Source organism: Leptodactylus fuscus, chromosome 11 (genome assembly GCF_031893055.1).
Source record: "Leptodactylus fuscus isolate aLepFus1 chromosome 11, aLepFus1.hap2, whole genome shotgun sequence".
In the NCBI taxonomy this organism is placed as follows: domain Eukaryota; kingdom Metazoa; phylum Chordata; class Amphibia; order Anura; family Leptodactylidae; genus Leptodactylus; species Leptodactylus fuscus.
In genome coordinates, this window is record NC_134275.1 from 15013387 (window position 1) to 15029168 (window position 15782).

At 45.8% G+C, this 15782-nt stretch overlaps 1 protein-coding gene across 1 annotated transcript in view; it reads left to right on the forward strand.

Annotated features, from left to right (window-relative positions):
- Positions 1-418: 418 nt before the first annotated feature.
- EFNB1 (ephrin B1) overlaps positions 419-15782 on the forward strand; it is a 45307-nt gene continuing 29943 nt past the window's right edge. Inside the window, exon 1 of the mRNA XM_075259856.1 lies at positions 419-798. Coding sequence (XP_075115957.1) covers positions 692-798 — 107 coding nt within the window. The 5' untranslated portion in view covers positions 419-691. The remainder of the gene's footprint in view (positions 799-15782) is intronic.

Consider the following 15782-nt stretch of genomic DNA (forward strand, 5'->3'; position numbering starts at 1 on the left):
GACATCCTGAGGACAATACAATAGACAGCTTTATACAATGCAGTGGGCTCAGTATTGATAGACAAGTCCCAAAGTGACTGCAGCCATTGAGACCTGCATTGTACCTAATTACATGAAGTGCACGGTAATGAGCGCCGGGATATCGCTCTGTGCTCAAGTGCTTGCAGCTTTGGGCGCTCCGCTCCTGCTCCACACACACACAGAGCAGCCCCCAGCACTGACTGAGCGCGGCTCCTTTAAGGGGCGTGTTCGTGTGTCAGCCACGCCCACCCCAGGCACGGAGCGGGTCCTGGCCAGGGAGCCTCATTAGATGACTGTCATTGGTTGAGGCCGGGATTGTGCTGGCCACGCCCCCGGGGCGGGGGTGATGCGAGCGGCGGGTGCCCAGTGCCTCAGTCTGAGCCGGGCGGCTGCAGGAGAGGACATTGTGGTCGCTTGTCTGTCACCCCCGGAGCTGCCATTGGACGGGAGGCGGAGGACTGTGCACTGTGTACTGTGTACCCGCTGGAGATTACTGACGTGATGGAGCCGTGACCAGCCCCCGGGACTAGGGGATTATTACAGCACATCGCTCCGGCACCAGGGGATGGGAAGCCTGGATACCTGACGGAGCTTTGGGCGGGTTCTGAGATTGGACGGGAAAAGTTCGGATAGTCCGGGACTGGCACGGTGACCCCAGCCGGGAGTTAGGATGGAGGGTCTCCGGCGGCTGCTCGGGCTCCTGCTCGCCCTGTGCCGGGTGTGTTCGCTGCTCGGCAAGAACCTGGAGCCGGTGACCTGGAACTCGCAAAACCCGCGGTAAGGCTGCAGCCCGGGGCGCCATCACCTGCGGGGCTGCTGTGTGCCCGGGGGTGCAGGTCTGCTCCACTGCCCTAGGAGATGGCACTGACTGCTGTGCAGGCAGGACTGGGCACAACTTTCTCATGTCTGGGCATGGTGGGTGCAGCCGCCCTGGATTACTGTGCTGGGCACTGTATACTGCTGCCTAGGTCTGTGTATATAGTATGTGATGCCTCCTTGTCACAGGTATACAGTGTGTGCTGGGGATCTCTGCACTTGGGCACCGTATACACTGGTATTGTGTGCAGTAATGTCTGCTTAGATACCTGTTACTGCGCTTTAGTACATGTAGTTAGTGTATACAGTATATGCATGCTATACACAGTGTGTGCTGCTATAGATGAGTGCAGACTAATAGCTGTGCACTGTATATATTACTGTCTGCGGTGTATACTGGTATATTATCCTCCGTATTGTAGACGCTCAGTAGTTTGGTCCTTTTGTTATTATATTTAGTGGCTGGTTACTGTTGGGCAGTGTATATATGGGTACTGTTGTGTACATTGTCTATAAAGCTCTCTATAGGTTGCAATTCTGCCTTATATATTAGTGCTATAGGTGGTGAGTGCAGGTTAGTAAGTTGGTACTATCGGGCAGTATATATATATCATGCTATAGATGGATTGTCTTAGTGGCATGATACATTGTTGCATTATATACGTTAGTACTATAGACAGTCTTTAGTTGCATGGTGTATTTTTGCATTATATACATTAGTACTATAGGCGGTCTTTAGTTGCATGGTGCATTTTTGTATTATATATCAGTACTGTAGACGGTCTTTAGTTGCTCGGTACTCTTTTGCATCAGTGTACATGTATACCTCTATACCGTGGGTACAGTCTAGGCAGAGATCTACGCCTTACAGGCCTCGGCTTCTGAGACCATCCACCTAAATGAAACTTTCAGAGAAGTTTCCCAATGTGTATTGGGGGAAGGCTGGTGAAGTTATTTGGGAGTAGGTTGTGACACCGAGCAGGGCCCAATGGCTTGTCGTAGCAGTAATCCTCTTTGTGTCTCCTCGCTCATGGTGGTGGATATTGCAGGCGTGGACAAGTGGCAGAAGTGATCGGCGTGATGTTATTTAGTAGTGATGTGTATGTGCTGGACCATGGTGACCCCGCAGAGGACTAGTTCTAGAAGGGGGATGCCAATGTCGTTTCCCTTACAGCCCAATATCGCTCTGGGCATTCTGGGTAAGGGGGTTCTTTGTAATTCCAATGAGCTTGTGAGGGGTTTATTGGAAGACGGCAGATAAGATCATCTCCCTCGCTTTATGTCAAGAGGCCTGTTCTTCATGTACTTTAAGTGACACTTCTTTGCTGTCCACGCTCGGGTTACCGACCCTCGGCTCTAGAGCCCACTTTTAACTAAACAATTATTAGTCGAGTGTTTTCTGGACTCTCTGGGCCTTTTATCTCTAGACAAAGGGACTTTTAGAACATGACCCTATGGAATATGTATTCTACTGTGCAAGGATCAAAGTTTTCTTTATTAATGGTGTTTGGTGCTGAAGAGTTTCTTCTGGGCGGTCGGTAGGACTGTGACTTTGTGTTAGGTTCATAGGGGTTAATGATGAAATCCAGACAGGCCTGAAATCTAGAATGATTCTGGATGTGAGCTGTAGGCTGCTCCGTCATATTGACCTTCACAATGTGGCAGTGGTCTCACCACGTCATGGTCTACGATGACTACATGGGTAGAAGAGAAGTCGCTCCTCGACGTTCTCCTGCCTCTTTTAATGTGACTTTGACATCCTTGGTGGTTTTGTTTCTTTTGTTGCTTCTCCTTACCTGTCGTTGGGTCATGTAAAGCCCCAACTCTTTATGTACATTTCGATTGGTACAAAATAAAGCAGAACAATCCGATGCATCTGCCTTATTGCACAGCATACATATACCAGTATATCTTACTATTAGCCTAGGTGGGAGGCTGCTCGGTGTCACAAGTGTGCAGGGTGCGGCAGGGGTTTCTCCTTGAAAAGGGTCTTTGTAAATAGTCTGGTTGGAAATAAAGCTGTGTGCTGCCAGAGGGAGCTCTATCCAGCAGTAAAGGTGCCACTATATGTGCTCACAGACTGCTGGCCATCCACCGCCTGGCTTTGTAGCGTCTTGGAGAAGTGCTATAGATAAGAACACACACCCGCCAGACTTGGTGACTAGTAGCAGCTTTCTGATGTATAGTCGCTGCCATATCGTAGTAGAAATCGTACAACCGCACCACACACGTTCTTATAAGAAGTCGTACTTATAGACATAATGGCGTCTATACAGAATGGTCTGATCTAAAATAGAACAAATTCACAATTCAGGGATTAGAACTGTATCAGATTTGGTTTTTTATGTTGCATTAGTTCAATTTTTTTTCAAATATTTTGTTTTACTTTTTTAGTATTTATTTATTTTTTCCGTCTAGTGCATTATTTCTGGGAGAAGTAACATAGTAAGGCGTCTGTCACGTGCCTAGGATTCTGGTAATTGGTCAGGCTGGGACTTGTCTATGGCAATATCTCATGGGACAGGACTCTGATTTTATTGCGACTTTGTGTCAGTATTGTAGCAGGAAAAATCTTCGTAATGTTTTTTTTTTTTTTTTTGCCAGAACGGGTGCATCCAGTCAAGGCCGCACTGTGCTTTGCTTAATTCCGTCATCTTCAGCACTTTGACACGTGTTAACTCTTTGCCAAGTTTAGGCGCCCCTTGTCTACTGCTCGAATGATCCGATCGCCACCGCTTCCCTTTATTGCAATCACATAGAATAGAAGGGATCTTAGAAATCCGCGTCAAACTCAAATTTCTGAGCAAAATGACTGTAAAGGTATAAAATAAGTTTTTGCTGTCGTCGGGCGGGTTTAGGAAGTGTCCAGTGTTCAGCGAGAACAATAGCGCGGTAATATCATGCGTCCGAGCGCGTTTATTGCTATTTACGTTCAGCCACAAAGTTTCATTATACCTAATTATAGTGAAGGGCTCTGACAGCGGGGGGGGGAATCTGCCGGATAGTGAGGCCTTCTTTCCCATCACGAAAATCTGATGGAAATCGAAAAAAAAGTCAGACTGGAGGTTATAAAACCTAAAATATATATATATATATATATATATATATATATATATATATATATATATAATATTTAAATTTTTTTAAAATATTTTTTTGCTTGACTTTCATCAGGAACTTCAGGTCTAAATTTTTTCACTTTTATATACCAAGTCCATTTTTTTTTTTACCCCTCCGACTTCTACTGTCCGAGATCAACATTTTCTGACAACTTTGTCATTTGTCTCTTGATTTTGATTCCCTCCCCCGTTAAAACTTTTTAGAAATATATAATTCTCAATTTTTTAAAAATCCTTGTTGTATAAAATCCGTTCAGTTTACAATCTATAAGTCGTTCCCTTTTCCATCCGGCAACTTTTAAAGAAAAGTTGCGAGCTACTTATTGGATTCCGTTTTTTTCCCGGTCGCTGTCGCTTCTATGGCGGATGAAGCGTCTTGCGTACGTCGTGGCGTAATGGTGATCGTGTTGGAGCTTTTTGCTTTTGCTGCTCATGTCTGGGAGCTTCAATGTGCGGTTTCGGAGCACAAATACTTTTATTTTCAGATCTTCTGTATCCTGTGGTGTTTTTTTTTTTTTTTTTTTTTTTTTTTCCCCAAAAACTTTAGGCGTGGCGCATTAACCCTCTCCTCCCTGCGGGCAACAAGACTGTAGACTTTGTCTCCCGGTAATTGCCTGACAGCTGTAAACAGGGGCTGATGTGTAGCATGTGGTTTTTAAGAAGCGGTGACATTTCTGCTGCTTCGATGCTTTTGTTCCACTTGCGGTAAATAAGACAATGGCCGCCTGGTAATTACATTGCTACGTTAGCAGAAGAATTGCGACAAGAGTGGAAGCTTCTCCTAACAAGCCCTCATTTGCAGCAGTAACAATCCCCCCCCCACCCCCCTTCATATTTCCCTGCTCTCATCCATTACACTACAGGTTTATAGAGTGGTGTCTGTTTCTCTAAACGCTTTGCATGGCAATGAAATATCCTGACAGATTCCGATTCTGCCTGTTCCTTTGGCAGGTACAATTCCCACAGAAATGCAATAAAGCACCTGGGGGTATGATGTGCCCACCTCCCCTAGTGCTGCCATCACTAAGAAGATCTGACAGGTTCTGCCAAGCAGACGCTCCCTCCATGTGGCCATGCTTCACTGGATTCCCCAGGGGGAGGATTCTGAGCATTTGTCTCTCTTAACCCAGGGAATTGCTATTCTATCCCTTTAGTTTGCAGGCAGACTGCCTTGCCATAAACGGTTAATCGGCCTCCTCCGTGCCGGCCCGGGTATCTTGAGTCTCAGTCTATGGGTTGAGTTGGTCTCTTGTATTATTTTAAGTATTCCTCTCTCCCGTCCTTGGTTCTATCTGTTTTACTTTCTGCTCTGCTGAGTAAGTAATTATACCGCTGGCAGTGTACTCGTCTTTCGCCTCTTATTTCCATCGGGTATCATCTCCTCCTTGCCAGGGGGACAGGATCACTTGCTGAAATCTAAATTTGCGAAGCACCTTCTATTCAGAAAAAAAATGCAGCCCAGCAAAAGTGAAGCAAAGAAGCTCCTGATATGTATGCCGCGCTGCGCCCTGTAATCTCCTCTGAGAAGTTGGTCGACGTGGCCGCCATGCACCGTATGGTCCCATTATGCATTAAATACAGTTTTTCCAGGGTCCCTCATTGCTTCACGGCTTAATCTTGTTCACTAAAGTCCCCTAAAAGCTTCTCTTTACCGTGCCATGGTAGCCATTTTTCAGGCCGCTTTGTATGTGAACTTCCAGTGGAGCGTAAGTAATAGGCTCTTATGTGGGCACCGCTCTTAGGAATGTCAGACCAGACATTACGTACAAGCAAATGACTCTTTGGTTGTAGGTTCTCCTCGGTTAACCCTTGCAGCGCTCCCGCAATGTGGCATCTCGCGTCCCTTTCGTTTAATTGTAGGCCCGCCGGCTGCGTTTTCTAATTCTAGACTTCCCATTCTTTTTATAGGATTTTATACTGTAGGTTATGAGTAGCCTGTCTGTATGGGTTAGCACTGCTGGGCATTTTTTTGGGGGCTATTCTGCATAGATCGCCATATTTTAAGAGTCAATGATTTCCTTTCCTCTGGGAGATTCTTGTTTGAGAAGGTTTCACCCTTGTTAACCTAATGTCATAGTAACATTTAAGCAGTCATTTATCTTCGAGGAACCCTGGGCCCTTATCAGCGGTGGAGTACATGTCTAAACATTGCCTGGCCGGGGCCCAAAGTCCTATTTTAATTCGTCTCAAACCTTCGTCGTTTACGTATTAAAATCAATTTTTCGAGATTCCTTGTCTCCTGTGTAAACTCCATACGCTCTCCGTGTTGACACTGTTTAACCCTATCACTGCTGAAAGTCCAGTCCTTCTCAAAACTTGCAAATTTGCAAGGTTTTATCCCCTCTGTATCAGGTATGGGGCGCTGTTTAAGTCCTAAAGTCCGGGCACAAACTTCAGTGTCCCATAAAACAATTCAATGTATCTGACCGGTATGTTCACGAGTCTCCGATACAGTCCCCGTCCTAGTATTTGGTGTCCCAGCACTGAATATGGTGAGGGGACAATAGGACGAAAAATACATGTGGAAAAAAACACCTTGTCCCTATAAAGAAGCCGTGCTCATGGATCAGATGATATAAAAGCTTATATAGTCTGTATATATGGTAGAGATACTGGTAACCCAAACTAGGCCCCATTGAGCTGTGAAGAGTGGCCCCGTGTAGCAGCTTGTCATTATAATGCCCCCGCTGGAGCTTCCTCACCTGACTTGCCGTAACGCCGCCTAGAAGCCCTAAGTGCCATTTGGAAAATCCATTAGGAAGACGGAGCTTCTGCCAAGAAAGAAAACAATAAAACAAAGCAGCGACTTGTAAACGTGTTAATTAGTCTTGGGACTCGGCAAGCTGCACCGCAGCAGATAATGAACTTTCCTGAAGAGTGTACGGGATGGTGACGCTGTGGCTCTGAAGCGGTTAAAATGCGTCTTTTGTTCGAGAACCCGACACTTTAAGTGCATTTGTTCATCCGCGGTGCCGGAGGGACTGGAGCTGTCTTGCCATACAGTATTTGTCACAGCGAAATATTAACCACATGAATGGAATCTGCTTTGCCCTCAGATACCCTTCATATTGTTCTGCTGCTGAACCAAAATAGAGACGCTCGTCGTGAGAGTAGAGAAGCAAATTATGACGAATACGGGGCTTGGAACGCACACGTGTTCTATAAAGTAAACCTGTGTCGTCGTAGACTCCGCGTGGTCTTGTATGGAGAGCGTTCATTTTATCGAGGATTAGAGATGAGCGAGTAGTATTCGATCGAATACCTCGCTCCCATAGGAATGCGTGCAAGCGGCCGAGCACCAAGGGGTTAAGCGCAGTGAATATTCGGCCGCTTACACGCATTCCTATGGGAGCGAGGTATTCGATCAAATACTACTCGCTCATCTTTATCAAGGATGCCAGAAATCTGATGGGATTTTAGACGCTCTTTTAGTGAAAATCCCCCCCCAAAAAAAAACGGCATTAAAGTTACATAATGATATTGCAAACTCTCTTTAAAAAGTTGAACAAGTTTTGGTTTTTAGATATTTAACCCTCTGTCCAGATTATGGTCCCTCTACCCCAGCAAAGGGTTAATAAATCTTCAACATTTTTATAAAGTTCCAAATCCATCCTTATAAAGCTAAACCCCGAAAATAGAGATTATCTGCCGAGGCATGTTTAATAAGCCGCTTGGTTGACTATTCCTAGGACTTCCTCCTACGGGGTGGAGCGGTTTTAGGATTCCTTCCCGGACTACAACACCAGCCGGGCAGAGACTGTGAGAGTAGGCCTCAGTATCTGCTCCGGGTTCGCTATAGTCGGAGTATCTCATCTACCGCTTTGCTGAATGTTAGGAAAAAGTCCTTGCGCGTTGGGTTGCAGTAAATGATGGCATGTCTGCAGTAATGATCCCCGAGCAGGACGCTGATCTGTTCTCCTAAAATGCCCCTGATTGTTCATGGTAATTTGGTTGTAGATGATGTGCTGTCTTTGGTAATCCTGTTAAAACCTCATCATCTATCCCTGGTTAGGGATTGTACACTTAATCCCTCGCTGAAGAAGGAGCCAAATGGCCGCTTGTAGTATTTCCCTGGTTTTTCTCTGACGACGTGTACAGCCAGGCAGCGCAGCTTTATAAGTTTCTGTCAATAAAAGCCTTTTAATTAATGCAGAGAAACTTGTCCAGAACTGCACAATAACAAAGGCTTTTCTTTACGGCCTTCGGAAAATAATTGCTTCTGTCTGGTACCTGTGAAATTCTCCGGCATCTTGGGTTTTGTCGTGGCATGGGCGGTACTGACGTCATCAAGTTCGGAGTCTCGCTGGAGTCGATGACGGGTTATAGATGGCGTTCGGTTCAGACCTCGTCAAACTTTTTTGATTGTAATGACTTTACAACTTTAATAATGGGGGATCCTAGATACCTCTGTGTACTAGCAGTATTTAGGATCACTTCTTCGTACAATAAGCGGCAACTTATTGAAGTAGACTGATGGTTGGACATCTGATCAAAGTCAATAATCGTTGAAATTGGCCGTAAGTGAGTGGTAAACCATCTTTCCGGGAACGTTTTTGTTTCAAGGATACATCATTGATGGATAGGGAATCTGTTGTAAGGACTGGTTCACATCTGCGTTCGGGGATACAAAAAGCGGTTACCTAAGGAAACCCATGGATCCCATAGACTATAATGGGGTCCGTGTGGTTTTCGCGGAGATAAAAGTGCTGCTTTCGTGCGGATAGGGGAACGGAATGGCCTGAAAGCAGATGTGAACCGGGCGTTATAGCTGGGGTTGAGCCGATCTTGAGCTTTCAGGATCGATTTTTAAAATCCGTTTTCCGATCGATTTTCAAATTTGCTCGATCGCCAATCGGGAACCGATCTTTCCTGATCCCTCAACCCTAGTCAATGCTTCTCTATGGGAAAAGTCACTTTTAGGGCTGAGCCGATCTTGAGACTTCAAAATCCGATCGTTTTCCGGTCGATCCCAATCGTGACATTTGCTCGATCGGGATCCAATCTTTTCCGATCCCGATCGCTCAACCCTAGTTACAGCTAAAGCGCTTTGGTCAATTGGTCAAAAAATCCAGACATGGGTGTCGTCTTTTCATACGAAGACTGTCTGCGGTTGCATTACTTGACAAACATTTTTTATAGTTGTGTCCACAATTTGGGTGAATTCTTCCTCTTCCCCATTTCACAAAGCAACTTTCACTTCTCGGCTGGTATGTTTGTGGTAAGACATCCGTACCAAAGAGAAGGAATGTGTCAGTAAAATTGTAGTTTACCACTTGCACAGCTGCCAGGTCACTTGTGGACCTCATGGGGGTCCCCACTTTTGTGATCAGGACATGCACGCTAGGTGGGCACCCTCTAAGCCGTAAAAAGCTACAAATGGCCTCTATTTATAGGGACGCACACTCTTTCAGTGCATGTGTATTTCTGGAGGCTGAGTGATAAAGAGGTGGTTACGGAGGGGCAGATATTTTTGCGGACTTGTACACTACGGGAAGAGTATAACCACTCGTCCTCAGCTGGCGACTAGTAAGTAGTCCATCAACAGCTGGCTGGCGCAGGTTTCTGCTGGTTACTTTTAATATGTTGCGTGTTAGTTAAATTGGTGTCAGTGTTGTAATGGTACAAGAACGGTCATGGGATATTCCTCCTACTCTCCAAGCTCCTGGGTTTAATCCTTCCCAAGACTCTGCAGATGTCAGAGAAAATCCCCTGCTTGAAAGTGGAAATGGATCTGATGATCGGAGCTGAAAGTGACCTCTTAATCTTCACCTTACGTCTCCGAATTATTTACGTTGAAAACAAAATTGTTGTACTTGTTCTGCGTGCAAACATGACCGGAGAGGTCTATGGGGAGGGTTTGCCCATCTGTAGGGACCTTCTTATAGATTTTATATAGGTGCATAAAAGGGTAATAACTCCATTATAGGTGCCCCCGGTTTTATTAGAAGGGGGGTTCCCGGTCGTGCCAATCTCAATGGTTCGCTAGGTAACTTGCCATGTACTCGGCAGGGAGGGTTGTGTTTCGTAGAAATGTTCCTCAGTCTATGCAAATTGACAAATCTGTGACCTGTTGGCAATGAAAGTTAGCAATGGTCCGCACCTTGGGAGTCAACATCGTAGTGTCATGGAGGTCACTTGGAAATGACAGTTTTGATGTGTAGAAATTCCTAGTTGTATTCATTCCTGCCTTGTTCCTGGAATAGGGGTAGACTGCATAGGCTCCCATTCACTGCTGCAGCGTCCAGCACCTACAAGCTATATACAGGGTTATGGAGTTGGCATAGGAACTAATTCTGAGTCGGGTCCGGTTCACATCTGCGTTCGGGCCATTCCATTCCCATCTCCGCATTATAAATGTGGACCGATAAGTCCTGCAAGCAGCGCTTTTCTCTCCACGTTTTTCTTGCGGAAACTTCACAGACTCCATTCTAGTCTATGGGTCCATTCTTGAAGCGTCTGACCCATAGACTGACCCTTCAAATGAATGGGTATGAAAGAGTCCTGCAGGTTTCAATCTCCTGCTCTGTTTTGTGCAGGAAACGGAAACCTGCAGAACGGAGACCGGGTGCAGATGTGAACGAGACCTTAGTGTGAATCTTCCATTTTGCAACAAAAATTCACAACAAAATCTGCATGTGCTCTATAAAGATTTAGTTGTGAATTTAGACTCCAGATTTCCAGGGAGATGCGAAATGTTGCATAACTCCCATCCACCCCGCAGCTCTGTTTCGGCATGGATAAAGATTTGGTAAATCTCGTTGATTTTTGGCGTTCTCTACAGATTTGCAACCTGCAAATCTGCACCTTCATCCCAATTATTTTCAGCAATTGTCTGTTACTGTTGCAGTCGGGCTCCTGGAGCCTCTATTAACATGTATATATGGCCAAAGTATTTTGGATTATCTTCGAATACACCTAAGGCTTTTGCTTTCTTGTGGATTATGTACACTCTCTGCACAATTTCCTCTGTAAAGAAGGGCTGCAGAGCCATTAAAAAGTATTTAGCACCATAACAAATCTCCTGCGCCGCCTGATCCCTGCCTCGACTCTCTTTACCGAGCATTAATCACACGATGCTTTTCTTTTATTTCCAAGTCTTGCATATCTTCCACTCCTAGCACACGTGCAGCGGTTTCTTTGTTTCCTCTTCCGGCTATTCGCCGCTATCCCTGAGCCATGACAGGTGTTCATCTTGTTTCCATTATTCCAACGCACCAATTTCCATTAGTCAGCGTCTCCATTTTGTGTGTGGTTTAATTGATTTATTGGCTCATCATTTTTTTCCTCTAATTGCCCTGATTCATTGCCTAGGTAGGATGTGATCTGTGGTTATGAGACAGCGGCGATGTGATATATCAGCGGCTGAGCGTGCACACCTAGTGACATCATCAGACCTGACTCTGCGCGGCCATTGTCTCCGTGCAGATTGCTCATTGTTGCTGGACTCTATACAATAGCATTGTAATGGCTTCCAGGCAGGTAGAGAGGAGATCTCTTCTGATAACTTGCGCTGCGGGATATGGTAAAAATTTCCTTTTGGAATATCGTAGCAATGTTTCTTTCCATGTACCCGATTCTTAGTGTTCAAACGCTCAAGACTGACGCCAACACACGACAGGAAAAGTGACGTGAAGACACCCTTGTGTCTCAAGTAGTAGAACAGGATGGGAGGCAACGCACGGGAAGACTCCTCATACAACAATGGGCAGGCTTCCAAAGATTACCACTTTCATCTTCAGACTCTTTCCATGCTGGTGGACAGGCAGGGCAATGTGCAGACTGGATTTAGGGATCCCTTCTGTAGTCTTATTTTTTTGGGTATACGTTTTGGTTTTTGTGCTTCTCTGGGACAAGACCAGAAATAGAAGACATCCTGTCCTCTGAGAGTTAAAGTTTTTCGGGTGTTGATGTTCGTTCATGGATGCATAATGGTTCTATTATAAGGTTGTGGGTCACGTCCTGTGACTAAGGATACGTGCACACGTCCGCTGATGATCTGTAGGGATCCCTGAAAAACAGAGCAGATAGTATATGGGTAACATCCATGTGTTTTTTGCAAGCTGATAGGGTAAGTTCACGCTTGTTTTTTTTTTTGGACTGGAACCTGAGATGGAGACTGAGTCCAAAATACGTTCGCTACGACTGGATGACGGTGCAGTGCACTCCGCGCCGGATTAGGCCCAAATGAATGGGCCTAGTCGGGAGGGAGTGTCTTCAGCCGAAAGAATGAGAATGTCGCTTCTTTTTCCAGGGGCCGGAACAAACGGCTCCCAGTAAAAAGAACTGACCGGCTCCCGTTGATTTCAATGGGAGCCGTCTTTTTGGTCAGAATTTTGAGGCGGATATGGTCTTCTAGAACTAAGTGGGCTGGTGGTCCTATATGTGCATACGGGGGACTCCGGAACCCCATGGTCTTGCGAGCAGTGGGAATTGTCGCTATTACACATTTATTCCCTACCCTTTTGATGGGGGGGGGGGGGGGGGGATAAGTGTTAGTGGTAAAACCCCTTTAGCAGGTTCTAGTTGGAACAATGAACCAGGATTTTGGTGGATTTGCTGTGTGTGCAAATATAAGCTTTGCACAGACCATATGTGTCGTGTTCACAACATGGGTAATCCGATCCGGGCCTCGTCGTTACTAAAAGATATTAATTGAATGCTATGAAGGCGGCAAATGACACGTAACATCTGACGAGAGCGGCCATGAAATCCGGGCTACTGAACGCTCAAAGCCTCTGTTGACATATTTTGTATCACAACAAGCCTTGCTCAGTTTGTACAGAAACTGGTATCTAATGTCAGTATGTCCCCCGGTGATGGTTCACGGACACGTCTGTCTGACGACTTTATTTTTAGGCCATTTTGTTCTCCTATTGCGCAGACCACCATGTGAACGTCTCCTGCAAAATTAGCTCTGCCCTTTTTATCCCCGCGCACCCTCTGCACCACTTTAACCTCCATGTTCTTTCCCCTGTCATCTTTTTTAATTGCAGTTTGACAAAATAATCTGTGACGGGCCGGACGAAACACCGCCACTTGTGAACTCCGGGCAGTCGGTGCCCGTCGCAGGCGCTCATGACCTCCATTTATGCTCCGTGCACTAACTACAGTGTAGACTGGAGATGACATGACGGTAACAGCTACAGATCCTGATTGGTATATGGTGCAGTCGCTCTCGGGCACGATGGATCTGTTTGTCAATGATTTCTCCAGCAGAGGGCTGTCCAGACATTTCTTCTAAACCTCGTGCGGCAGTGACCAGGGAATCTCGGCATACACTGCTTACATGAAAAATCTCTTCTTTTTGTCTTAAAACGAACTTTTAGACATTTATTTGTTTCTTTCTTTCGAGATGCCTTTCGCTAGGGTCAGCACTTTTTACTTTTCGTCTGTTTTGTCCATGTGTATTCTGCTTTGAAGTTGGGATACAATACAGATGATTGGAATGTGCAGAGCGGTTGGGGATGACTGTGCTGACCTTGTGGGAGGCAGTGACCTGTCCGGGCCATGATGATATTCATGAAGTCAGGGCTGTTCTTGACAAGCGAATAAGATCACAGGGAGATAAGAGCAGGGTCACCTAGGCTCTCTTGCACGCATGCAGCAATATTATGTCGTGAGTGTTTTGTCCACTAGAGGGAGCCATGTTTTGTGTTCATTTGTTGCGATGTCCGTTCACCTAAAGTCGAGGATGCTCACATAATTCTAGACTCCTCCTGTCTGATCCGTTTGTCTTGTTGTAAAGTAACGTCCAGCCCTGGGAGAGGATCCAGGGAAGTGACAGCATGTTATGATGGTGTTACAGACAGACTCCTTTCATGTTCCCTAATGGGCTTGCTGTCTGTTAAACTCATTACCGCCCCCTCCCCAGCTTCCCCTCCACGCTCTCTTCTCCCATTCCACTCATTTTCTATTTTTGAGGGGTTTTTTTTCAATCCCTTTTCCTATTTTTATGACCCCTTTTGCCTTATTTTTCTCCCGTAACAAGTTATTCTCTGTTGAGTTAGATCTTGGAAATATTGCGCAGCTAACCCAAGCCAGGAATTTGTTTTCCTTTCTGCACGCTTGGCCTGAGCGGGGAGATGTGTGTGTCTTCTGGGAGGTTTCTGGTGTGGTCTCTAACTACAAAACCCAGAGTGTTTTGCTTTCTTTTCCTCTGACCATTGCCCCGCGATGCAATGGAGGGTTTGGGTTCTGTATAAATACGGCCTCTATAGGATTTATTTTATCTTCTCGGTTCCATGTCGTAGAGTTAAGTTTAGACGTTCCCTCCACGTGAAGTCTCCAGGATGTGTTTAGGTTCTTCACCTTCTGGTGTAGGCCTTTATGAAGTCCGTGTCCTGTTTACTTTTCATCACATGTTTTATTAGCTTTCGTGCACTGACTAAATAGATTGTTCTGCTTCCCTCGGTACGGTCTTGGCCTAGCTGTGGTCCAGTTATGAAGGAAGTCTCCCTCTGGGTATGGGAGTGTCTTGGTCTTCCCAGGATTCATTCTTGGCCTTCTTTTATGTGTCTGGTAATCTATCCCAGCTGGGCTGCTGTGTGGAATCCGGCCTGCTGAGCCTCCTCGCCTTTCTCACTTTTGCCTCAGCTCTTTGTTCCTCTGCTTGCCGTTGCCTGACTCTCAACAGCTGAGGGGTTTTTGCTACGGAGAGGGGGAGTCATGTAACGGAGCCCCCAATGTGAACTCTCTTCTAAATTACTCCATCGAGCATTCAGGGGAAAATACAATGTGCTTTCTTATTCATCTTGGGTCATCCAGGATTTATCTCCCATTTAGAAGAAAGGTTGGGATGAGTCAGAAATTGCTCAGTACGGTCTGTCATGTAGTTGATCATATTGTTCCTTCTGTGCCAGTGTCCTGAGTTATAGCCTTCTCGTACCCTAGGCCTCGCTCCACGCAAGTTGCCAACGTTCCTATTCAGTGTATGGACACTTGCCGCCGACAGCCTGCTGGTTGTTATAGGGTCTGCACCACATGGATCAGGATATAGGATATAGGTTTGGTGAGCAGGGGGCCATGACTTTGAAGTTGGGGAGAAAACCACATACCTTCGCTTAAGGGCCCCTTCACACGGCGTAAGTGCAGCGCTCATTTAGACACGTATACATGTGTCCGAGCGCGGCGCTTCAAAAAAGAGCCCGTTGATTTCAATGGGAAGCACGCATATATGCCGATATACACGCACTTCACATTGAAATCAACGGGCTCTGTTTTGAAGCACCACGCTCGGACACGTGTATACGTGTCTAAATGAGTGGCGCGCTTACACCGTGTGAAGGGGCCCTAACCGTATCTGCATCCGTTTCTCTCTTGGAGAAAATGATTTGGTCGGTGTCCCCAAATTTTTGTCATAGTCTTCTTCTTCTCCTTTGTTGTCGTCGTCCTCTTCCATGGTGCCATGGGAAAGTTGGGAAATACTGGCCTACAGAGACGCAATCTCCTTATCCTGCGCATGACAGATTATTCGATTGACTACCGATAGATGTGAAAAGTAAAACAGATTAGTGGTTGGAAAAATCGAAAGATTTAGATAATCCTCAAAGCAGAAGTGAAGCATTTTTCCAAGGTATCCAGTCATATTCCATCTTATTCTTAAGAGGCCCTGTAAGGAATGAAAGCTGGAACCCAGTTGGTTGCGCCATTTTGGCATTCTGCCACCAATGCGTCAAAATGGAGCTTTGTTTTCTAGGTCTCATTCCGACACCCACATTTTTGTGACCATCTTACTACTGCTGATCCTGTCCTGACTGTCAAATGAACTGTCTGCTTCATTGGAAACTGCTGCTGAAAATTTTGGTCACTAGACCCAAGGTCAAGATA